Genomic DNA, 26,142 nt, shown 5'->3' with positions numbered 1-26,142 from the left:
AGGCCCATTTCTGAGGAGGCTGCACTGAGCCATATCACACTGTGAAGGAAGTCATGGAGGCCTTTACTTCTGTGATGACATTCCTGGCTATACACATGCAGTAAGTCGTTTGATGGAACTAAAAAAGTCTTTTTTGCCATGGGGTTTTGATCTCAAAAGCTGACAGTCCCCACCCTGAATTTCTCCATTGATTTCTGCGATATAGTAGATAGGTAATTTATAGCAGTTTTCTGCAGGTCAATTTTTCCGGCCCACTGAAGTCCCGATTAACAAGGTTTTATTGTACTATTCAAACATATGGCTTCCTTACAAAAACAAGCTAGAGCCATTAGCCAAGCATGCACTTCAAACCAGGTTCATAATAGTCAGTTTACTTAACATAGAGATATGAAAAAACAGCATAGCCATAGCTACTGTGACAGCAGCAACCAAACAAGCTCACCCCAATGATTGGAGATATCAGCCTCTTGAAAAGGTCTTTTTTCTTCTTTTCAGGAAGTGCCTTGCCATCAGATGGAGGTTGGAGCTTAGATTCAAAGGCCTGCACACGCAGAGAGAGCACACGGGGTCATCAGCCACAGGACACCAATAACTAGTGACATCAATGTGAGGAGACAACTGGCCAGGTACCCAATGAAGGCGACCATGCATCTTCCTGATGTCTAAATGCCACATGGCACAACCCTATTCAAATACTACTACTGTATGACATCAATATGTGAATACTACTCTTCACGAAGCTAATCACGAGTGCCTGCACTGGTTACACCACAGCTCGATATTCGGTTTCATGTTCACATTCAACATACGCGTGTGCTGGACACAAGATTACCTGTGGCCCATTTGTTCCACTGGAATGCTGCTTTGCTGGAACGAAGCAACAGGCATACAGAGCCAAATCACAGATATGAATAAACAGTTTGTCACATAATCTGTATCATACTGTGAAAGACTGCTAGGTTTACGAGACTTCATATCCAGAGGCTTTGCTTTCAAGTGCCGGCGTCTCGTTTTAATGCTGCATTGCGATCTGAATCCCAGTTCTTAACACAGAAGCATAGGTCATGTACACAAGGTCGTTTGCACAGCGTTACCTACACATCCCCAATCCAATAAATGATGTTAGTTTAAAGCAGAGCTACAAAGAAGAAACTTAATCTGCAACTGTCAATCAAACATGTAAATCTGCTGTGGGGGCATCAAAATGCACCTCATTTCTGCTGATTTGACATGCGACAAAATGTAACTTCGAAATTTATCATATTCTGCAAACTTCAGTGATTTTCATAAATGAAAATTTCAATCAAATTAAAATGCTTTCTCTTGTGAGCATTCTATTTCAACTGGAACAAATTTTGTTGAAGTCAGCGCAACAGATGCCCAATATGAACAGTTATGAATTCGCATGTCCTTATATTACAGAGCAGAAATAAGGCCAAAGAGAAAGCTTCTTCTACATACTGTACTTACTCGATTCTAACGCCTGCCGCGGTGGTGCAGTGATAAGGGAGCACAACTGCTGTGCGCAAGGGTGCGGGATTGAGTTCTGGCCGCAGCGGCTGCTTTTCAACGGAGGTGAAAAGCTATGCGCCCGTGTGCTGTGCGATGTCAGTGCACCATACAGAACCCCAGCTGGTCGAAATTTACGAAACCCTTTACTACAGAATCTCTCATAGCCTGAGTCGCTTTGGGACGTGAAACCACACAATCGACCCTTCAATTCTAATGTGCACCTTTACTTTTTCCCCAAAAAGATGCGCCTAAAGATGGTATGTGCACTAAAATTGTGTTTGAAAATGAAATCATTCCAGCGACACATTTTTTTCCTCTCTGTGAAAAAAGGAACTGCATTACAGCTAGTGGCCGCGCACTACAATTGAGTAAACACAGTAGCTTGAACAGCTAAGCAGGTTCTCAGTATGTTTGTTACAAGCTTCCCAGTCATAGTGCAAAAGTATTATACTACAGAGAGAAGCGTGAATCTTATTTTATAAAAAATTACAGCAGTGTCAAAGAGGGCTTGGTGGCTCTAAAGGCAACCGTGGCCAATCAGGATGCCACGGTACACGGTAGGCTTGCAATCTAAGCCAACACGGCAAGCACTTTTGCACTGGCACCACTTGCTTTGTAATCTGAAGCCACCAGCCAGTTGAGTGACAATATACCGCTACCACAGTGCACCAGATGTTCACCCTTCTGGCCCCCCCAATACCTCTCACCCTCAGCACGTGCTTCAAGTGTCTACCCCTGTTTCATGGTTGATTCACTCTGCATTCTGGTCTCTTCGTCCTTCTACAGTGAGCATGCCCATGTAGCCCAGTGCAGAATAAACCCCATTTAACCATTTCACCCCTTATAACTAAGAGCTTTTTCCCAGAGCGTGCTACACCCAGTGATGATTTCTTTGTTTCAGGAAAATTAACACCCTTCAGATCACACAGTAGCTTGCATTTTTGTTTCAACCAATGAATGTAGTAAAAAATACTTCTCAATACAGTGAGCCTGGCAGTGGCAGCACACTATTTACTGTGATATTCATGCAGACAGATTTTCTCAACAGCATAATATTGCAATTTGGTTTTTGTTTTTACTTCCTGCATCAAGTGGCCCTCGTTAAAAAAAAACTTTAAAAAGCAATCCCATGATCACTCAGTTACTCACTTGACAAATTCTGGCACCCCAATAATTATAGTTTTCAACCACTGCGATGCTCGTTAATTCGAACTTCACGGAACCGGGAAAAAAGTTCGAATTATCAGATGTTCGAATTATCGAATGGCCTCGAAAAAAACTGACCAAGACGGTTTGTACTACGGTAAATGTACCGTATTTAGTCGCGTAACGAACTTGCTCGCATAATGAACCCACCCAGCCCCGATTTGTGCCTGCGAATCTGAAAAAAAAAAAAAAATAATAATAAAGGCGTCAGTCATTAGCGCGTCCCTCTGTTTCGCGCCTTCACGGTCCACAACACATTTCTTGGCAGTGCGCCAAGATGCTGCGCGGCGATAACGGCGTGTTTATCTTTTGACTTTAGCTCGGGCAGGGGGGAGGAAAGCGAACTTGGCAAAGTGCCAGCGCTTATCCGGTTGTGCAAGCCTCCTTTTCAGTACGTTCGCTTTATCGGGCTATGAGCGACTTGGGCGGGCGGCGCCCTCTACTGCCACTCCAATCATCGGAGCGAACGGTGCTAAAAGCCGGCGTCATGATCGCGGCTAACTCGCGTCCTTCCGTTGAGGACTGATGGGTGGAAGAATGGATGGCTATCGCAAAAAAAAAAAAAAAAAAAAAGTTTAACCCAAAGTGCCCGTCCGAGATCATAGCCTTTTATGGGTATTGGCTGGGACCGCGCCGACAGTACTTATCCCTATTTCCAAATTATCAGGGTTGGAATTAACGAGTATTTAGTTGCGAACTACGGAGGTTGCGCAGAAGAGAGAGCAGGCAGCCGCCGCCGCGCGGCCATGCACTGACCTTGCCACGGCCGCGTCCCCTCCCTTCAACGCCGCCGGCCGCCACGCCGGTCATGGCGCCATTTAAGTTTTACCCACTCTTCCATGGTTTTACCTGGTTCCTTATTCTGTCCCCGTTTTGGACGTGCGCAGCCTCTAATTATGCCTACCGATCGCGGAGATGTTTTTTTTTTTGTTGTTGTTTGTTTTTCCCGCGTGATGTGCCCCAAGCCGCCCAGATGCTGCGGCGCGTAGTTCGAATTATCCGTAGCGGAACAGACTCGCGTTCGAATTAACGGGCTTTTTTATACACAGATCTCTATGGAGCTTGGCCGGACCAAGTAGTGTAGTTTGAATTATCCGAATATTCGAATTATCAAGGTTCGAATTAACGAGCTTTCACTGTACACAGTTCTGTATGTGCAGGCATAAAATTCACAGTTTGTGTTTTTCATCGTAAAACTAACTGGATATGCACTAGTAGTGCTTATGTGGAAAGTAAACACTCAGAATCGAAGAAAGAGCATCCCTTGAACGGGTCAGTGTCTAATTAAAGGACGTCGAATGTCTGTCCTGTCCCCAGGGCCCTCTGTTTTGGGGTTTTATACTTCCCAATATAACTGGTGTAAAAAATGAGTGCTGTTTTTTCTTGTTTCTTTTACTCAATTTCAGGTACCAATTGGATTATTCAGCAAAACTTTTACAGCTCATGCTTTTTCACGCTGTTTCTTCCAGCGTAAAATAACTTCCTTTAGGCAATAATTTTTGTATGGAATAAATTTTTTAAAAATTTTTTTGCTGATACTTTCTTTATATAAAATGTGAAAAATGGCAAGCTCCACATAAATTATATACCATAAAGGACATTGATTTTCTTTTGTCCACAGTAAAATCCTAATAAATAGAAATAGTTTTAAGGGCCGCTGTCGATGGTATGACTTTTTAAGCAAAGTAGCCCAATGCTTCGATCAGGTACCGGAGATAGTCTGTGCAAAATGCTACAGCGATACGCACGCCGCAAAGCAGCAAAAATACAAATCAAAGCTCTCTCATCCTCTCCTCCAGAAAACCAGCTTCCCCGTTTTCTATGCTGGCCCGTCGGACCACTATGCTGACGTCAGAAGGCAACGACGTCCATTGGTCCGTCTCGTTGACAAACTGGTGAAGGATGGGCATACACGACTATTTGGGTGGGCCGCTCGCTGCGCTCTTTTCCCTCGCCACGGCCGGACTGAATGCAATGAATGCAGCGGCGCGAGTTCCCCTGCCCGTTTCATTTTCACGCACGCAGAGTGCCAATCCCCCCCTCCCACCAAACGCAGAGGAGGAAGGGGAATTTGGCTTGCGAAGGCTAGACGATCGAGCAGTATAGTGAAAAACCTTTGCGAGAGAACGGGAGGAGAGAAACGCGACAGAATCGGGTGATTGCGGTAGCTGTAACTGCATTATTAATTACTCTTTTCAAAAACATTTTTGCGGCCATGCGTTTTGGGGGCAAAGCCTCACAGTCACCGGAGAAGAAGATATTTTCGACCGGAGGGTGGACAGTGGCCGTTTAAATAGTAAAGACTTCAGCTGGCTTTGTATTACTGCAGTGTGATAGCAGTTGATACAGTGATGCCAAAGACATCTGATCCATACCCGTGTTTTTGCATCCTGCTTCTAACGTGTAAATCTTGTATGTATCTTGAAATTAAATCATGCGGCAAGTTACAGCTCTTAAAGTAAGTTAAAAAAAGAAAACAGCTAACAATACTTTTCTGTAATTGGCACAAGACAACTGCTTATTCATGAGCAGTTTTCAGGTCTGTGCACTGCAAAAGCAGGCGTTCTCTGGAATGAGCATTAGTATCAAATCTGAGCTTGCCCGATTATTTTAGGAATTCTGTTTAGGGTGCCAGAAACCATAATTAAGGAAGTTATTTGCTTCATTCTGGAAGGAAGCTGACCTGCAGGGCTTCAGGGGTGCAGCCCGGGATCTGGAGCAGGGTGGCACAGAGTCCTGGGAAGAGGGGCCGTGCAGCCTGGTACAGGGTCAGCCCCAGGGAGACCAGCAGTGTCTGGTTGATGTCATGTTCCCCCAGCACCTGCAGGCCCAGCAGCACACACCGCAGCAGGTAGGCGGCACTGCCTTCGTCCCGAACCACCCCGTGCTCAAACATCTGCGAGAAAGAAGAACAGCCACAAAAGTTCAAGGGGAGAGGATACTCTGCACGGGCGGGGGGTTGGGACAGAAATGAAATGCAATAACATATACCAGCACATCTCAGTGTACTAGATCGGAGCCACAAACCAATGTTCACACTGCGTGGAGAGTCCATTACTGTCTGGAGAGCTTTCCACTTTCCCAGTGCACAAGCACCATGCTGAAGAGAGCGTAAAATGATGCTTGACCTTCAGACATTAGTTTTTTTATGCAACATATGGCTGAGTTTAACCTTAAAAAAAAAACAGTAAATGAGTAAAGGCCATTAGGCAGTGCTTGGCGAATTCTTGTTATTCAGTCACCTTACAGAATACACGAAAGTTCCTTTCCTATGCTCTACTCAGAGTGAAACAAGCCATCTGTTCTGCTCTACTAAGCTGCATTAAAAATTTTTTGCATGCATTACTATAATGATGTATTTTGCATCATAAAACCATGTTTCACAATTTCGCACAGGCCAAGCTTGCTCAGGTCATGTTTTTCTATCTTTTTCCGCAGCATTCTTTCTCTTTCTAAGAAGAGAACTGGATCTAACATGAATACTAGAATGCAACTGCAAGCACCAGAATCATGCAAGCTGCATGTAAACGAGCAGCTTAAAAACCAATGTCCAAGAGCATGGAAAGCATGGCACGACAAAATACCTTCAAACATTACAGAAGGCACATCAGTCTGTACGCCTATGTTGGGAGTTTCAGATTTAGGGATAATAAAGATCTAAGTTGGTTTTGCAGCGGAGCTCACCGCACTGCTATGATGAGGTGACCTGGCAGGGAGCAAAGAGGCACACTAACCAGTTTCAGCAAAGGCATGCTCAGCTGCAGGGCCTTGAAGGAGGCAGCAGTGTCGGACCAGTGCAGGGCATTGAACACGGCCATCACCACGGTCGAGCACAGCTCCTGCATGCAGAGAGAGGGCAAGACCCACTGTCTCCACTGGTCGAAAACAAAGTTGCTGCAGCTCGCTTCCTGGTGTGGTGAGCGAGTCTGCTGTACCGATGCCACGTGAAGAAGACAACCTACTACTGTGAGCTGCAGCTGATAAGCGAGGAAACAAATGAAAGAAAGTGAGGGAGATAAAAGGGAAGGAGAACACCTAGTTTGCTTACCCTAATCTGGAAGGAGGGGACAGAAAGAACAGAGAGAAAAGACCGAAAGGAAATACACAGCAGACATAAGCATGCGCGCAATGTCAATATGAACAGTTGAAAGCATTTAGACAGGGCACACCTGTATCTAGAAAAACAACTGCAGCTGGCAAGCAGTAGGCTCCATGACTGAGACTTACCCTCAGTATCACAGCAAACAAAACTAGCCTCCCTTATTAAAACATCATCGTACAGCATTTTCAAGTGGTTGGTACACACATACCCAAACCAATTATAAATGTATAAAGCCCATGGCATGGTATGACTGCTGATCTCGCCCTTGTTGCCTGAGCAAAGGAAAGGTGCTACTAATGCAAGGAGTGATTTTCAAAGAATATGAAAAATGAGGATGGGATGGAAGGTAGCTACTAGGCTTATGCAAGTAGTGTTCTTTTCTTTTTTTAATTCAAAGTGAATTCAAAGTCAATAGTGACTTTATTCAAATATTTAGAAAGAGGGAGTACACTGAAGCTCTTGTCTTGCATAAATGGCCACTCAAAATCAAGGAAGTCGGCCTATACATTAAGGCCGCCTAATATTTTCAGAGTCTGGGTATGTTTGGCCAAGCCACGAGTAATGAGTGCCTTGTGCTAGCATCCACTCCTGCTGTGATGCATGCAATTCCGCACTCAATGCCAATGTTTTGCAAACCTGGCAATCCCGAATACGAGGAAACGCAGGGGGTCGCTACGCACAGAGCCAATTTGTTTGTGGGGTCTGAGGTAGGTTTGAATGAGCGGCTATGAATTGTGGAGGTTCACAAGTAAAAGAAGAAAAATTTATTTGTGTACAAAAATCGATTTCGCAGATTAAAGCTGAAACTACACAATATTGAAATGGCTCGTTTGTGCTGGTGGTCACTTTACCAGATGAGCGCCAGGTAGTGAAAGAGCAAACTTTCATTAATTCACGAAGCATATATTGGTGCCAGGATCAGGAACCTACAAGACTGTTGGCCGTTCACTTTGTAATGTAGTAAAGTGCGCCTAATGCTAGAGGAAGGCATGAAAGTTCCACCATTTTGCTTCCTTTTATTGCCACTTGCCTCCGACTGCTGGCTTTAATTGCAATATCAGTGTCATTTTGCTGCTGTTGCCTTCGCCTGCATGTACCATGATGCTATCCCACCGAAAGTATACAAAAATTGAAATCACATGAAGGAAGCATTGCGGAAGTGTTATTCATCTCAGACAACTACTTTGAGAAGTAAAATACTGAATGCTTTATTTTTTGCTTTAACATATAACATTAATGAATATTTGCATAGGCCTAGTCCCTAAAAATTGTGCAGTGATAGATTCCACCATGCAACAGTAGAATGCCCTTAGCATGCATTGACCCCCAAGTATCAGCTATGACTCAGCCTACAATGCCCACCCTGCTGTGGTGGCACAGTGGTGAGGGTGCTCGATTACTGTGCCCAAGGATGCGGGGTTTAAATCCCCACTTTTCGATAGGCGAAAAGCCAGGCGTCCGTGTGCTGTGCAATATCAGTGCACGTTAAAGAACCCCAGCAGGTCCGAATTCGCGGAGCCCTCCCCTATGACATCTCTCATAGGCTGAGTCGCTTTGGGACGTAACACCCCACAACCCAAACCGAATATATAATGCCTAAGTGTCACAGAAAACTACCACTTATTCCATGCTTAACATTACTGTACTAAACCTATTAAGTTCTGGTTTTCAAAGAACTTTCTCATGCAAAAGCTATTCAGTAACATGATGCCAAGCAAGTTTTAAAGAGGCTCGCACTGTATGACCTGTACAGCAAAGACAGAAAAAGAAGATACCAGGAGGGAATGTGCCACACGAAAATAAAAGAATATGGCAGTCAAGCGAATAACTAGCATATGAGGAAGATAGAGTAAAATGTACCTCTGTCTTAAGAACAGCCGCCCCGAAGGGAGACACAACCGCTGCATTTGAATCCATCGTCTTTCCCTCCTGGTCTTCATTCATGCTGTCGATGTTGGTGTCCTGTTGGCCGCGCTTGGTCAGCAGGACGGCAGCTGCAAAAAGGCAGGGCACGAATTTGAAACTTCCTTCTTTTTTTTCTTTCGCCTCAAGCAAGACACACTGAAAGGTGTGAAACCCAAGTACTGCTGGATTTCAACTTCTGATGACAGTACAACTCAACTACTGCAGAGCATGCGACAAACCCTGAGATCAGTGAATAGATGACGTCTTGAAAACCAAGAGGACAGAAAAGTCAAAACTGACTGGATATGAAATGGTTCATATATTGCTTGCACGGCCTCAGCTCAGGCATGCACTGAAGCACATTGGAGATAAAAACGTCAGAGCTGTCCTTCGTCTCCCATTGTGTTCTTGTGCATACCTGACCTGATGCCACACAAGGTAAAAAAAGATCTGCGCTCTTCCGACCATATAAGTACATGGCGAGTAACTGGAAGCGCCCAGAAACCTATTGTGGCATCCAACGAGTTGTAACATTTCTACCCAGCAAAACAAGTCAGAACAGCTGCTCCAAATAACTGGTCGTGTTAGCTTATTTCCTTAGACTAAAAAATTTTCACAAGATCGGAACACTGTATTCACACACGAACATTAAAGTGACTAGCAGCAGTTCACCTTCATTTCATGAAACAGAGCATGCGTCTCATGTGATATTTTGCCTAAGTGTTACCACTTATATTCTTTACTGTTTATTGCTAAGAAACAAGCCCTAGTTGCTGGTCAAGTACAAGTCCTCTAACACAGCATGGTGCTCTGCACATACTACTACCACTCTTAAAAAGCAAGAAAGTTATAACAGCTCTCCTTTTCCTTTGCTTTAAATTAACGGCTTTTGAAAGCCTCTATGCTATGTGTCTCATTCAATAAGCAAGTAAGCCCAGCAACTGTTCAAACTCCGCGCTCCTCTATGATAACCTGGAAAAACGTGTGCCCTTCAAAACCAGCAAAGCTCTTCTTTCGCACATTACTACCAACGAGCATATTATTACCACTCGAGGACATCCTGAGCACATTCCTTTTCCTAGTCCCCTGAAGGCCTAATTAACGAGAATTGACTATATTCAGCAGCAATATGACAGCTCCACCGGGTTTCATGTAGGTCCGTCCTATACAAAAAAACGGTATACAGAGTCCTGTATAAAATTTATGCCAGATTTTCTAGTCAGTTATATATTCCTGTGCAACTGTAGTATAATTTTGAAATCTAAGGTCGGACGAAATCTTGTCTGGTTAGGTAATAAATTCATTTCAACAACAAAAGGAACACTGACCAAAGATTTCGGCTTCCATACGTCTTGTTTTCTTGACCCAAACCTTTGGTCAGTGTTCCTTTTGTTGTGAAAATGCAGTATAATATTACTGAAATAAAATTAAATGGACAAATTAAGAATAATTAAAAAGTCCGGGAATTGCTGGAGGTATGCTATATCAATGAAAAAAGTAGTGATTGTGTAAGCACACCATCTATTGCAAAGTATAGTAATGAAAGGGCGCTTTTAGATAGTGATAAGTGGAGACAAGGACAAGAGAGGCACACAGGTCCTTGTCTGTTCCGTGCTAAGCCTCCCACTTATCATGTATTACCAACTAGCCCAGAACTCTACTTTGCTTTTAGACACATGTGTGCCTAGATTCTGGGTGCAGTTAAGAATATGTACCCTCGCGTGCATGATATTGGTTCCACCTTTCCCGTCTCCTATGCCTTATTATTCACTTCCATCTGCTATGAACAAACAGTTGCAAGCTGCGCCCGTCCTGTCTCTCTATCTGCATGTAGTCCGTTTTAGCGCTATATCTTTTCAAGGAAGCATATCAAAACCACCTGTGGAGAGAACTCTTTCTTATTTGCAGTATAGTCCTGTGCAATCCAAGGAATGCTGAAATAATTATTACCCTGCTGTAAGTCTGATGCTTGCTTAGCAGAAAGCAAAAGTAAAACATACATTGGCGACCTTTCTTGCACTCACCTAGGACGTCAAGATATTCGCGTGAAAGCAGACGGTTCAGCTGGTCATCCAAGAGTTCCTGTTCCTCAGTCATTTCGGTCTCATAATCCACACTGTTAAGTTTAGAAGGAAAGGGGCATGAGGGGAGAGGATATACTGAGAAGGCCAAGCTACTGACAATGACTCTCAAAGATAAAAATAAAGGTTTTAGAGGGTTATAGGCACCAGGCTATACTGTAACTCTAGCAGGGTCTTGAAAGAGTAGCACTCATGAAATCAAGTGATTTTTCTTTGTACAATGCACACATTTCTCAAGTATATTCAAGTAGTTAAGAATGAATGCTAACGGGCACCGTCTGGACTTGGCATGAGCAGGAACTACCAGATTCAAACAACACCCTTCAGCTCTTCTGCATTTACATCAGTGGTGCACAGTTACGGTACAGGGCATAGGAATATAATACAGAAAAATTAAGAAGAGAGATGGATTCTAGTGGAGGTGGGATTTATTTACAGCCACTCAGTGCTCACTGTACATACCACGACTGGCTATCCTGTGATGCCGATGAGTGGGTTTGTAACGCAGCTATCTCAGCTTTCTTGTGATATATTGAGGCAAAAAATTTGGGAGATGCTTGTATGTGTTTTACAAAGCAATTTTATTTTTCTCACGAGCAAGCGGCACAGAACGTGGCTCTTTTTTCTCTTCTTCTGATCAATTCTTTTTGGCCCGCGACTCTCTTATGGCTCATAAGTCTCTTTTGCTCGGTTACAGCAGCAATTGCAATGTGGCTTGACCGCCGAATGGGCGCACACGAGCTGCCCTCTAAAAATCAGCACATTGTACAGCCTAGCGCAATTTGAAGGCGATCACTTCCAAACCAAACCTATTTGAAACAAACTGCTCAAACATGGTTTATTTAGCAAGGACGCACAAATGAATGCATGAGCTTAATTAGCCATAAGATTAATCTATCTTCCATCTCAGACACGTGTCTTATTGTCTCCCTTGTGCGTGTTTCCATGATAGGCTGTAGTTCCACCATTAATATGCACCAACTAGCTCAGATTCAGATCATTCCACCTCATGTTTGTTACAGACTAAGCGACTGTCACGACAGAGAAAAGCATTTTGGTCTGTTTTGCCGGAGTGAACCTGATAACCTTCAATTTGCGCTAGACTGCACAATGCTCACCAGCCAGGGAACCAGAATCGTACCGTCGAGATTTGACTGCCTACATAACCCACTGAGACTAAATGTAGTGTACAGTAATGTAAATGTACTGTTACCTGTTGCCATATTTGAGCCTGAAGTTGTCCCACTTGGCATTCAGTTTCTGCAAGGAATCCGAACAGTCTATGTCAAGCACTTTGCATACTGCTGATTGACCAGAACAACAGCACTGCCCAGCTTTACTTTACAGTGAGATGGGTGCTAAAATTAATTCTCCAAGCAGTTATTTTCATTGTGTGTATTGTAATAAAAATGGTTAATCACCTTAAAACTAAGGTAACATAAATATAGTAAGCGATTTTAGATGTTTCTCTTTAATCTAACTTTCGTTCAACCTACATGTTAACAATTCAGGTTTCTCTAAGAGCATTCAACTCACCGTTTTCCTAAGCAAAATACTCACCTGAAACATGAAAGGAAGTACAGGTTTGAGCAGTGGCAACACGACTGTGGCTTGAAGCTCAGCTGGGCAGTGCTGCACAAATGGCCTCAGAAAGATGCGTGTGACGACAGTCAAGGAGAGAGGTTATTCATCACAGGTACTGGCTTAGAGCCAAGACGTACTGATGGGCTTTCCACAGTATAAGGACCACCTGTGTCACTGCCATACAAATCTTGTTTATTCAACATGCTTAGACCAACTTTGGTTGTACCCACAACCATAAAGGTGTACCAAGAAGCTCAAAATAACATACGTGTAATCACCATTATCATACGCTTAATTGACTAGTTGGACTCCAGTGTGTGAAATAACACACTGCAGCATGGCTGCTATTGTCTATAGCATGACCGAGTAAATGTGCAACCCAGACACAGCAGACAACCACATTGCTTTAAGCTAGTACTCCAATCTAGTGAGCTGAATCTGACTTGAGCAACTACAGTGGGTACTGATTAATTCAAACTTCTATATTATTTGAATTGGTGCCTGAACCACGTCAACTTAAGTGCTTCAAAAAAATATAATAAGAAAAATATTTAAAAAAAAATTTCCGTCATATTATGAACAAACTTCCAGCCCTTCAGAGTCCGAGTTATCAAGGCTTGAAATTATAATTCAGACAGGATGCCCCCCCAATGTGAGGTATACAAACAATAACAATCATTTGACGACGAGCAACCTCAGTCAGCCTTGTTCGAGCTGCAAGATGGTCTCACACAGATCAGGGAGTAACAAAGCCTTTCAATTGGGTTCTGTGAAACCCTGAGGTTCTTTGGAGTTGTTTTGCAGACTCCTCGAACACCTAAACCTGTGCTTGGCGGAACTTTCACTGTTCCTTTTATCCGCTTTATTCTGGGACTGAGACTGTTCACTGCAAAGTTTCCACTGTATGCCCAAACATATTAATACTGGGCACTTCTAGGGGCGTCACAGTGGATTCCGAGCAGGAAGGCATAGAAGGCAATGTGTAGGGTTCCTCAGTGCTATCTGAAATGCGTTGGAGTTCCTTGAAGCCAGATAGCTTAGAGGAACCCCTGTTCCACAGCAATGCACAAAAAAAGGCAGCCCCGTGTGATGGCATGTAGGCAAAGGATATGCAGGACAGGACGCAGCCTGTAGTCGGGCAGCTGGTCCAGCCCCGTCAGCACACCACCAACAAGCAGTTCAGCCAATCCGGGAGTCTGGTAGTACTCGGGGCCTAATGACTGCCCCGCATTGCCCAAGATTTGTAGGCTGCAAAGTACAGGAATGTTCTGTTTAGACAACAAAAGCCAAGGTGCTGCCTGATGACAGTCAGAGATTAACAGCTTGTCATTTAGTGTCACAGACATGGAATGCCCCATTGATATGCGGCTACACTCATATGCTCTTTTGACAGCAAATTAAGATTTTACAAAAACAACTTTAGTCACCCTTCTTGTGAAAGCTATGCTAAACTAACCATTTAACATTTTACACATTAATGCGTGATTACCATAAAATTCCAAGCAAGCGCCCCAACCCAACATCACTGCTAATTTCATTACATTTCCGCACAGTTCCGAGAAAGTCACCTACACCACGCTGAATGCTCTTATCATGCACTGCGCCCAGGCAAGACTAACCGGCCCCATCCAGTCCAAGAATCAAATTGAATCTCAACTCTCAAAACTACTATCATAGGCACCTTGACAGCACTTGCCTGGATGTGCGCAGACAGTTGCTTTCTAGGAGAGAGCTAGCATAGAAATAAAATATAAAGCTATCTCTAACATATTTAAATGGCATGATGAGAGAAAACATCAGCGGCGGCTGCACATCGATCAGTTTTTGTTGATGGTGTAGCGAGAACACTCGGCAGAGGTGTGCTAACGTTTTGGTGGACACCTCTAAGCCCGACCACAGATGAAATTTTAAATCATTGTTTTTTTCTGGTGTAAATATATTCTCATTGCCATTTTGTATTGTCTTAGGAAAGCGCCCACCCTCTACTTTGCTGATAATTGCAATTTACCCCAGGGGGAAGGGTCTGCCTAAATTTTACTGTAAATATTTGCATAACTGCATGCAACACCTATAACAAAGAACAGAAAAAATTTTTTCTCTGTTTCACAACTTCAGGGGTGGAAGCAGGCTCTAGCATTTTGGAGCAGCTTTGGAGCAATAAAACAAGTTCTGGAGCACTCGAGTTATGTTTTGAAGCAAGTTTCTAAGGTCAAACGCTTTGATTATTTGCAATTTTATATTCCTGACATACAAAACAAACAATTTGATTTCTTTTTATTCCAGGTTCAAAGCTTTGCTGACTACATGCATCTCTGACAACACAAGTCACCAAATTATGTATAAACGTCTAAAATAACAGCTGACCTGAGCAACGATTCCAAACAGACTAGTAGCAAGCACGATGCTTGCTTCTCCACTTTATAACTGAACACAAAATTTGACTGAAAAAATTTGACTTTTATTTACTTGGCTTGATAGAGAAATGTAGTCTGCCACTTTGATGTGCTCAAACACTGCCACCACCCACATCATTGAGCAGCCCGTTCTCCCTCTTATCTCGTTCATATCACTTTCGATCCCATGCCTGAGCCGATAAATTCCTGGACACTGGTCAGTAGTGTCCCCAAGGAAATTAGACAGCACTCAAGGGTAGTTTTTTCCTCCTTCAACCAGTGGCTCTTGATGCTATTTCTTGAACGACACTGGCACTTCCTCAATTTCGGCATATTAGCGATAAGCCCCGTACGGCTTTCCAGCCCCCTTGAGAAGGTTTCTAGTGACTGGCACCTTTGGTGCATCACCCACAAAACGATTCAAGTAGTATTCAAGTATTCAAGTTTGACGTAGGCTTCGCACAATTGTTGTTGACAAACAGGCTCAATAGTGGAGTACCTTCCTGCTTTCACAGCCGAAGCACACTGAAATTTTAAACAGCTGGACAAGTTTCCTAATGGCTCATGGCACTTTGCGGTAACTGCATCACTTCCCTCTTCACAGTCGACTGAAAAGGCTGGGAGGAGGTGCTATGTCACATGAACAGCTATTTTCCACAATTCCCTCCAATTGCTTGAGCCTCACTTTAAATTTACTTGCAAACAAATATTTATTATTGCTGCAAATACGCTTTTCTAGATTAAAAATTTTATTTGTATTAGACACAGCATAATGTGCGCTTTCGTTTCAACTATGGCAGCTCCCAAATCAAGGAAGCACAACTCAAAACATGCCATCAGTCTGCTGTGCTTCTCACGGTGTACTACAATACTGAGGCTAATTGGATTGGATCCAATTCTTTGCAGGCAATACAGTGGTTCATCTTACAGCAAAAACCAGCCTTCCACTAAATTTGGCGTCAATACATTTAGGCAGCTGGTTTGGAGCAGGATGAAGCAAATGGAGCAGCGCTTCCACCCCTGCAACTTGTTCTCAAGAGGAGTGGAAGATACAAGCATGAGGTAACAGCTCCCAAACCTGTGTGACTGACTCATAAATTTGTAAAAAAAATTGCATCACTTTGTGGCAGCTGCCACACTGTGATGGCGCAGTTGCTAAAAGTTAGAGGCAAAAGCACAGCTGCCAAACAAATCCCATTCAGCACAATGCCCGCAGAAGTCCAGGGTGACACCAAAGTAAGTGTCGCATATCACAAAGGAAACACGTTGCACCTGTAGTCTTGAATGCTGAACAGGAAGCTCTTTGCACGGTCGATGGGCTGCTTGGACCCCAAGGCATCCGTTGGCTCCCCCTCTGATCGCGCACCTAGAAGAACGCACAGCCCAATGCAGAATTATGTATGACGAAGCCATCAAGTACTTTGAAGCCGCAGCTCTCAAAACTGTTACAGCTTAATATTAGATGCGTTCTGATTACTGTAATTAGCTGTACAATGAATGCAGTTTCTTCAAAAAATGCACATAAATAATTTGGCAGGAAGGATGTTTGTTATTCAGGGTAAGATCATTACCATAAATTTATTATACCCAGGCAGTCAAGATGACTGGTGTGTTGTCAGCATGCTAATAAATAGAGTAGCCTCTTGGTAATTACACGTGTTACTGTTAATATTAAAGGGACACATACATAATTATACTGTTCTTAATAACTACCGATCCTCTGGCTCCTTCTGGCCATGTTGATGTTCGCCCGGCAGAAAAAAAATACATTTAAATTTGAAATAAAGTGATTTCAAAATTTCCGTTATTCATTTTAAACTCATGAAATCTACACTGAAATGCACACGTTGCCACTATTTTGAAATGAGTGGTGCTGAAGCGCAGTGTGTGGGATTTGGGAAAAAAGCAGCCCCGGTACAAGCATGTCACCTGCAAACCAGCTAGTGATGGCAACAACTCTATTTCGCTTTTCTGCTTTTTCTAACTTATGAAAGCTCTGTTCTTCAGTAAGAGTTGCCTCTTTGTGATCAGAATGCGAGACCCTGTTGATACCTTTGGGTCTCGCTGCACTGCTTACTATGCGACATCAAACACTGCTCACCACGACCAGTGCAAGGACCGCATCATTGCAATCCTAACCGTAAAAAACAATGCCGACATCACCACTGTATATACAGAATTATAAAAATACAGAACATTCAAACAGCAGAAGACCTGTTTTCAACTAAAATCTCGTGTCATCACAAAGTCCTCTCTACAACTTTTAAGCATCAGGAATTTATTTCCTTGCAGATGTGTGATCTTTCAGCGCTAAAAAATTTAGAATGTGGTGGCTGCCAATGTAGTCTGCTTCAATGTACAATCATGAACAATATGAGAGAGAACAAAGTTTGAGAATTTTAATCGAATACTTCATAATTATGTGTGACAAGTGCAGTTTTTTCAATGTCCTGACTAGTTTTCCTTTGGATGCACAATATTCAAAGGTGGTCCTCAGTATGAAAAATATTTGCAATTTTGTGCAAAAGGTTTGTTCCCTGTCATATTGCTCATGACTGCACCTTTCTGTAGAGAGTTTAGCTATCCTTGTAGACAGTATAGCAAAGGTGTTTGCCAAACCAAGATGAACTGTATAATCAAGCTGCACAGAAGTTCAGCATGTTCTCAGAACTTTTTTTTTTTTTTTTTAACCAACATTTTTGGTCCATGGCTCCTTTTCCCAAGCATTTCACCCCAGGAGAGCCGAGCACCAGGCCAGGGGAAATCTTGTACCCACTGAAAACCGATGGGTACCCGGCGGTACCAGGGATCAAACCTGATCAAGGCATGTGGCATGCACCAGGCATATCTGGGCACCTTGACCACAGGTCTATTATAGGCGCGATAAATTTCAGAAACTCTACGCTTAAATATTTTTTGAGAATGCTTGGTTTACACTACAAAGGTCAAAGAACTATAAGTCGAAGAACCAAAACAGCGATTACCTTTTCACATCAACATAAAGCACTGCCGACACTGCACATACCCAGAATGCAATTCTTTTCACTGTCGTGGATGTCAAAGGCTGGTGCAAACATCAGGTGCGCCTTTGCCCGTGCCTCTGGACTCCACAACTGGTTGTAAGTCCTGGACACAGCAGCACACAAAGTCAAAACTTGGAAGGAGTGTTGATATCCATAGAAGGGCACATTAATACTGCATAAGCTATAATAAAATATAATGAACCCTTCTGAAAGATTAAAAAAAAGAGAAAAGAAAGAATGCTGTTTTAAAGAAAATCTGTGATATTTTACGAAACTGTGCTCATACACAATGTTTGCTTTATGGGGTTTAACATCCCAAAGTGGCTCAGGCAACGGGGTGTGCCTTAGTGGAGGGCTCTAGATAATTTCAACCATCTGGGGTTCTTTAATGTGCACTGATATTCCACAGTACACGGGCACCTTATGTTTGGTCACCTACTATGATACAACAATAATGTCAAGGTTTCACTGCAGATGGCACTTCACTTTGCGCTATGTGAATTTCAGCTTTAAGTTAAAATTATGTCCCCACTTTTCGGATGTTGCAGTGCTCAATTTTTACAATATGAGGAAGGCCTTTTCATTTTCAGCACAACGTTATGATCCAATTCTAATCATGGCCGTGGCCTCCAAGCAAAGCAAAGTGAAGTTTAAATCAAATGCATCTACAAGGCAACGATGCCAGAAGAACTGTGGTCTCACCTCAGCATTTGTGCCATGATTGGTAACAGAGACACCACATAAGGTGTAGCCGGATTTCGGAAATACGGAGTGCAATAGCTGTCACTTCCCTCACAATAAAAGCCCCCTCTCTTAGCCACCTGCAGAGAAAGAGCAATGAGAGCTTACTCTCATTGCAAGCAATGTTAATACTACCGCAAAGTTTGCTCCTCTCACCTCAATGTCATCAGGCCAGCGACACCGCTTGATCAGAGCCAGAAACACATTCACACAGTTCAACAGCTGCAAATAAAAGGGGAAGATGTGGCACACTCCGCATTACGTGCATAAATGACCAGCAAGCTGATGGTGCGAACGCAGAATAATGGGAAAAAGCCAGGCTAGGATCTGTGCACTCACCTGGGAGCGATTATAGCCACTACTGTCGTCGGCTGTAGACTCTACTGGTGCCTCCGTAAGACCGATAAATGACATGAATGCTTCAGGTGACGATGCCACTCTGCAAAGGTGGAGCGTAAGGAATGCCCGCATTTTTGGACATGTGTAGTCATAACAAGGTTCATGAAGTGAAATATGCAGAGCCAAACACATAATAAAAATGATAAAAAATTTAATTAAGGATGGGCAGTTGGGCAAGTTGCTATCGGCTCATATTGAAAGGTACAGCACAAAAAGAGACGCAGGACCTTGAGTCTCTTCTTGCGCTGCATCTCCCAACATAAAGACTGACAGGCAACTGTTGTATCGGTCTGACAGAAATTTGTACCATTAGAACTTAATTTCCTTTTGCATGACACGACATAAAACACCTTTCTTTACAACCACCTCACTGTGCACTTCTTCATACTTGCATGCTTCTACAGTATAGCCCGGTTATAGCGAAGCCACTTAAGCGAAATAGCGGTTATAATGAAGGAAGTTCAATTTCCCATTCCCATTTTTGCATTTTTAATACAATTTGGGTCCAGTTTTAACGAAGTAAATAAGCGCACGTCAGCGGATATACCAAAGTAATTTTGTACCAAATGAAAAATAATGTATCAATTGGGAGATTTTTACGCCTTCAGGTAAATTTTTGAGCGAAAATAAGGACAAAATGTGGCTGAAGGCCGCATTCACAGCGTCGTCTGCTCTCCCGCGAAGCGAAAGGTTGCTTCACTGCATCGTTTGACTTGGCGTCTTCGTGATGCGCCGTCCCGTCGTGCCGTTGAGTCGGTTGCACGGGAAGTAAAAAAGTAAGAAACTAAAAGGCAATTCTCGGTGACGTTACGGAGCATTGAATTTGTCTCTCTGGGACTTCTCTCTTCTCGGTTCTAGACTCGGGAAAGGGAGAGTCGGGGAGAAAGTGTAGCGGGAGTGAAAGAGGGGAAAAAGAAGCGAGAAAATTTCCTCCGCTTTCGTGGATCTTTGTATGCGCTTCTCTCGCTGACGCCATTACGTCTTCCTGCCTTGTTCCGCTTCTCATTGCTTATATCTCGTGACCCCTGACTTGCCTGGGCAATATTTAGACAACGGACCTACTCAGTTATCGCATTTCTCGACCCGACCCTTCAATTTCTCGGCTATGTCTAGTCTCGCAAGCCCCAGCACTTCAACGGGAAAGAGTTGTCATTGAAGACGAAGCGCTCCATTCTGGACGAAGTGCACCGAAACGTGAAGAAGAGTGATATTGCACGGAAGTATGAAACTGCACAGTCCACACACTACAATAACCAAGAACAGCAGCAAGATCGACGCCGTTCTCGATGACGACGTTGGCAGCAGGGACCGAAAGAGGATCCAGTGCGCCATGTACACCGACGTAGAAGCCGTACTTTACAGGTGGTTCTTGGATGCCTGATCAAAGAACATCCCGCTCAGTGGACCCATCATGCTAGCGAAAGCTAAGGATTTGGGCTTTGCTCTTGTGACTTTCAGCCGGGAAATGGAGCAGCAGCACGGAAACAGCGCCTGCTGAGGATGAAGCTGTCGTGATTGACATCGCTGCAACAGCTCATGGTGCAGCCATGACAGCCTGCTTAGAGCAGCTATGGGAGTCTGCTAAAGAGTTGGACTTTGTGCCTCCAGGGCCCGCTTGCACGAAACATTTAAGTCTAGTCTTATTCTGATCTTCAGGCTTAATCAAATCTTATTGCAGTCTAAATGTTCCCTAGCCGATAAGACGCTTGCACGAAACAAACTAGACTGGAATAAGACAGAAACTTAAGACTGGAATAAGACTGGAACCTAGGCTGCCTCGAGCAGTCTTATCCCAGTCTTATAGTCAGTCCAACATGGCTGCCCTGCGCTTGGTCTGCCTCGAGATGCTCGCCGAACTCTTGTTGCGCCGCGAACGTGTGTGTTCCGTGACAGCACGAATCCCCTCGATACGTTCAGTGAGGAGCAGCTGCAGCGGCGTCTATGCTTCGTGCGGGGCGGCTCATTGCCGACATGCTTCGCCCTGAAATCGAGCGCCCGACGCGCCGGAGCGGTGCTTTGAGCGCCGAGCTGCTGGTGATGCTGGCGCTCAAAGTTTTTGCCTCCGCTTGATTACTGCCGGATATATGATCGGGGCCCACGAATCGACAGCAAGCCGCATAGTATGTCGAGTTGCTCTCGTCCTCGTCCACCGCAGCACACTGGATCCGGTAAGCCTCTTTATCTGCTTCCCTCGCTTGTTTCATTGCTGCTTGCTTATCTTGACTCGGCGCGTTAGCTTACGGTCGGAGCAGCTGAGCATGCGTGCTGTACGTAGGATCTCTCATGTGTGTATATATGGAGTACCTGCTTTTTGAACCTATATACTGGACGCGCAGAGTAACGCAAAGGTATCACTCACCGTGCGCATTTCGCGACTTCGTTCGGCCGACGTGTTTTTCATCATATGTGTGCGCGCGATGGTGCGCAAGCCTGCGCATGACTTAGCCGGGGAACTAAACATCACTACGCTCCTTTTTTTTTTCAGTTGGCCGTCACCAGTTTTTCGCGCGTTGTGGGTGCGATTGACGGCACTCATGTGCAGATTTTGACGTTGGTCCGGGCCTGTGTACGTGCGTGTACCCTGGAAACACCCAACCTGATACCCATCGCAAACGCCTGCGCGGGAGCGTGTCAGACGACACCCGTCAGCGGCCGCGCCGCCGCATCGCCTCTGTGTATATGCAGTTCACTCTCCTTTCCCAAGCGAGGACCATCCGGCAGTCTTTTGTCTTTTTCATTTATCTCCTATGCCTCTCTCGATCCTCGGCGCAGTCACGCATGCCTCGTACTTTCAAAACGCCGAAACGCACGGGATGCCTGTTGCTCAATGGAATGGCAATTGGTCTGAACACCACTCGCCGACTAGAAATAAAATATATATTATTAATTAGACGGACGCCTTTAGCACTTTAAAAGAGGAATTGAGGGCAAATGCTCCCAAGGGTGCTCACGCGGTTGTTACCTTTTCTTTTTCTCGGAAAAGGCAAAGTCATTGTTAAAATTAGAAAGGGTTAAACATATGAGCTTGAAGACGCCCACCGCATTTTTTGAAATATGTGCTTTTGATATGATGTTTTGCTGCTAGTCGTTTGGTGCGATTGCTACGTCATATTGTTAAAAAGACGAAAAAAATGCTACTTCATTCGCACTGCGTGGTTGAGTGCAGAGCGAATTTGACTTCAAAGCAAACCTTCAGGACAGAGAAGACAGAAAAGAAGTTACGATGCTTAAAATGCGGGCACGGAAGAAAGGGGGGCGGGGGGGGGTTTGCTTTGATGAATTTCTACGACCTACGGAGGGAAGTGCCTGAGAATAAACGAGCTCACCGACCTCCTAAGTTCGGTGAGCGCTGGAGACATCTATTCACTCTCCTGCGCGCTTCGACTCTGCATTTCAGCTGGGATTAAATACATCATCCTCGTTTTGAAATCAGTCATGGAATTGTAGAACGCAACTGAGTGAAACCTCATAGCCAGTGTCTCGCACTGTTATATAAATTTTATACACGATCAGACAGGCAGCGCTGTCAAAATGTTCCGTTTTCAATTTTCGAAAAGCGCGCAAGAAAAGCAGCCGAATGTTTACATAGAACTATGATCAGCTATTGGTCGGCGCGAACGCCGGCCACGTTCGCGGCCGACTTCCGCCAGCTCCCTGTCCCATTCCCTGCCGGTGGCTAAAATACTCGCCTAAGGACCAAAAGTACCTACAGTCTTCAATATGTCTAGACTGCAGTTCAGTCTTATCGGTTCGTGAAAGCGCCCGGCGGCCGCCGGGAAGCCCAGTCTTATTTTAGATTCGGATAAGACTAGACTCGGTCTTAAGACTGGACTTATACCCTCACGTTCGTGCAAGCGGGCCTAGGTCTGTCCCACATGGACCTCATATTGGCCGATGACGAACTTGTTGCCACACAGGACTTCACAATTGACGAAGTTGCCGGGAATGTCATGGAAGGGACGGATGGTGCCTCCGAGAATGACTGCGACAACACCGGTTGCGCCCCTCTGCAGAAGCCATCGCAGCAGTTGACACACTACAGATGTACCTCGAGAGTTCAGAGCAGAACTTCGATTCGCAGTTGGATGGCATGGAGGCCGCGATCTTGAAGACGGCACTTGCAAAGCGTGTTCTTGGAATGCTGGACCACTTCGACGAACAGCGATAAAACAATTTACTCAAATTTGTCTCTTTTTTTTCATAGTCCAGATAAAACGAAATAGCGGATATAGCGAAGCGATTTTCAATTCTCGCCGACTTCGTTATAACCAATCTAGACTTACTTGTTTTCCCCCCAAAAGCAAGGTCTCCCATCTGTCCCTGACATGCTCTCCAAAGGCATTGCTGTTTAATTCGCTCAGCTCGCAGCATTTTTTTTTTTATGGTTCTTCTCCGATATCTCCTCCCCTCTTCTCAATGCACTTTTCTCTTCACCCTTTGTCACAGCGTCGTCCTGTCATGGCACCTACACTTTCCAGCCTATCCCTATCTCCCTCTCTCCATTTGCCACCTTCCAACCACAGTAGGTAGTTCTGGGAGGCTTGAAAGAATGCAGAATGCCAAGCAGTTTATGGAGCTTATGGAGCTCATAATGCAGATGCATCAATGTATGTTAGAAGAACTCCACGCTAAACTAGCCAAGTGCATCAACTGACCCCTATTATTGATGTTGAAAGCACAGTCTGAGGAGGAGCACACCCACCTTTTACAGCCATGAAGGTGAAATGTTATGCCAACAGAGTAACCCAAAAAGCAATGTGTGACTTACACCTTCATTTCATCTCTTGCCAACATGGCTGTGGCAGGTGAGACTACATCAACGATGAACTTGCACTGCCGCTCATAGTCGTGGAACTCGTTGCTGAAAAGAGCGCAAGATGAGGCACTGCTTTAACCTCACCTGCACTTCTCAATGCAACTGAAAAGCTACAGTTGACGAAAGGCCACCATTAGAAATTTAGCGGTGAATAATATTCAAGACTGAAGGTTTCGTTGTAACGGACCCAAATAATTTTCCACACTATCGAACACAATCAGGAAATCCATGTGCCCCACTAGCAAAAAGGCCATACTTTGCCTTAGATGTTGCCAGCATGATACAGAGCTGACATACAGCTCTTTATGGTTACTGCACAAGGGTACTAAAAAAGTTCATAAAGGATAATGAAAAGACAGTGATAACCTCAGGATGAGTAAGGCCTCTGCAAGAGTACATGCTTCAAGCTGTGTGATCAGCTTGTCCTCCGTCTGTATTCGTTTCACAGAAGAGTAAACCTGATCAAAGCAGGGCTGGAAAAAAAAAAAAAAGAAACAAGTAATGAGTAAGTATAAAATCGTTAAGCCAAGCAGAGTCTGCTCTTAACAGACTCAGCTCTTAAAGAGAAAAATGTGCAAACTACAATTTTTATCTAGTCCACAGGCAAACCACCCGCTTACCTATGGCAAGCTGCGGCAAACATAGAATTATGCAACCATTTAAGGGGGGGTATGAGGGTCTTGAAAACCCCTTTTTTATTTTTCAACATATCTTGTTGAAACTTACCATGCAAGTGCAGAATAGAAAGCCGATTTCAAATATGCATTCAGATTTAAAACATCTCATCTCAAGTTGAAAATATAGACAAATAACTGTCCTAATCAGGTCATTTCTTACATGCTTTTATGGCAATTTCTCGTGACAAAGAACCTCTTTTAGGATCATGCAAAGATTTCAAAATGTCTAATGCACATCCTAAACCTTTCCTTTCTTTTTTAATTGTAATATAATAGTAATTAGACTAAATTTTGGCTAATTGCTGCTACATACTTTCTTTCCGACCGGTATTTATTTATGATCAAGAAATTGACGTCAAGAAAATGACATGAGTTTCCTTAGCTGCTACATGTGCAGTGGACCCTTAGAATTGTATGCATGTTTCTAAAAGAGGTCTTTTTTAAATAAGGAATTACCATAATGGCCCGTAAGAAAGAGACATGTTATTTTGCCATATCATGTCTCCTTGATGAGATAATTGAAATCAGCATTCTATTCTGTACTTGCATGCCAAGTTTCAACGAAATATGTTGAAAACTTGAAAAATAATAAAAAAGTTTTCAAGAACCTTATCCATTCCAGCTATGAAGGAGGAAGTATGGTGTGTGTGTGTTCAAGGTGAAGCCTAGCGGGAGCCTATCCTTTCTCAAGAGTCTGGAGAAAGGTGTGTGTGTATATATATTGTGGGAAATCAACATTCCCCTTGCCCGCACGACGCGGCGAACACCCTCTCTCTCTCTTTCACAGGGAGCCCTCATCTTTCCCCTCCTGGCCTCCTTCCCCCGGAGCTGTGGCGGAGAGGGCGGCGGTTAATGAGAGAACTGGCGTAGCATGCTGGGCGGCGCTTTCCTCCCCTTCTCATCTCATCGCGCGGACAGCATCAACATCCAGAGAGACGACGCCGCGTCACCGGAGTGCGCAGATGCTACTACGACACAGAGGATGAAAATTGGGCACTCTCAATAAACAACCTGGCCCACTGGCTGTGCCTTGGTGTTTTGTTCTTCCCTGCCACAGATGTGGTCAGAGCTAGCGGCGAGGCGTTTGGCTCTTGGAGCGGAGCCCGAGTCCTGTGAGAACCCCCACAATATATATGTATATATATACACATTATTGAATGCTTGTCCTTTCATTCTTATTTTAATAAATGAAAGGGCAGGTATCATTAATTCAATCCTCTTTGCACACTTCATGTTGGAACAAAGAAAATGCAAAGAGAAAAGCGTTTTCATTGCCAGCGTTGAGCAAGCAGTCTGGCAGACTCACCATGACTAGCTTTGGGTAGAGGTGGCACAATTTGACCAGGCCTGCACAGGCATGGCGCCTCAGGTTTCGCAGAGCACGGCTCTGGATGGTCACTGGCTGATTTGGCAACATGAAGACTGCACATGAGAAGAGCTGCAGAAAAGCCATACAAAGGGAACAAAGCAGCTAAGTGTCGGCCTCACGTGGTGTGTCGTGCTCTACCATAATTCAGGTATCCCAGTCCAACAAAACAACTGAAGCTTGCTTTTTACAGAATACTGCAATGCCTGGCTGAAGCTTACGCAGCAGTACACTGCAACTTGCCTAAATGCTGATCACATGCTCTGCTGTGATTTAAACTTTCTCTCATTAGGTTTAATAGCAACAGATGCAACAGTCAGTGATTGCCCTGGCATTA

At 44.2% G+C, this 26,142-nt stretch overlaps 1 protein-coding gene and 1 long non-coding RNA gene across 6 annotated transcripts in view; one reads left to right on the top strand and one right to left on the bottom strand.

Moving 5' to 3' along the window:
• Window positions 1-25,449, top strand: part of LOC146175472 (uncharacterized) — a 55,225-nt gene extending 29,776 nt beyond the window's left edge. Inside the window, exons 2-5 of one of the 2 annotated variants that reach the window (XR_014701407.1) lie at window positions 496-626; window positions 5,393-5,569; window positions 15,690-15,845; window positions 25,227-25,449. This is a non-coding gene — a long non-coding RNA (uncharacterized LOC146175472). Of the gene's footprint in view, window positions 1-495; window positions 627-5,392; window positions 5,570-15,689; window positions 15,846-17,507; window positions 17,693-25,226 lie in introns of those variants that run through there. The other variant, XR_014701408.1, reaches the window with a different exon arrangement.
• Window positions 1-26,142, bottom strand: part of Ranbp21 (exportin-5-like protein Ranbp21) — a 56,455-nt gene that overhangs the window by 5,901 nt on the left and 24,412 nt on the right. For all 4 annotated transcript variants that reach the window (XM_084581844.1, XM_084581842.1, XM_084581843.1 and 1 more), the window contains 16 exons: window positions 25,746-25,877; window positions 24,129-24,235; window positions 23,715-23,807; window positions 18,887-18,986; window positions 18,704-18,769; window positions 18,509-18,627; window positions 17,809-17,909; window positions 16,056-16,149; window positions 13,503-13,638; window positions 12,367-12,465; window positions 12,020-12,066; window positions 10,750-10,841; window positions 8,681-8,814; window positions 6,453-6,557; window positions 5,402-5,614; window positions 443-541 (listed from right to left, as the gene is read on the bottom strand). In XM_084581844.1, the coding sequence (XP_084437970.1) occupies window positions 443-541; window positions 5,402-5,614; window positions 6,453-6,557; window positions 8,681-8,814; window positions 10,750-10,841; window positions 12,020-12,066; window positions 12,367-12,465; window positions 13,503-13,638; window positions 16,056-16,149; window positions 17,809-17,909; window positions 18,509-18,627; window positions 18,704-18,769; window positions 18,887-18,986; window positions 23,715-23,807; window positions 24,129-24,235; window positions 25,746-25,877 (1,737 nt within the window). The remainder of the gene's footprint in view (window positions 1-442; window positions 542-5,401; window positions 5,615-6,452; window positions 6,558-8,680; window positions 8,815-10,749; window positions 10,842-12,019; window positions 12,067-12,366; window positions 12,466-13,502; window positions 13,639-16,055; window positions 16,150-17,808; window positions 17,910-18,508; window positions 18,628-18,703; window positions 18,770-18,886; window positions 18,987-23,714; window positions 23,808-24,128; window positions 24,236-25,745; window positions 25,878-26,142) is intronic.

This window comes from Amblyomma maculatum, chromosome 10 (assembly GCF_055883805.1).
Source record: "Amblyomma maculatum isolate TAMU_Amacu chromosome 10, ASM5588380v1, whole genome shotgun sequence".
NCBI lineage: Eukaryota > Metazoa > Arthropoda > Arachnida > Ixodida > Ixodidae > Amblyomma > Amblyomma maculatum.
Note: the sequence above shows the minus strand (reverse complement) of the source record. Positions and strands in the feature narration are given on the sequence as shown.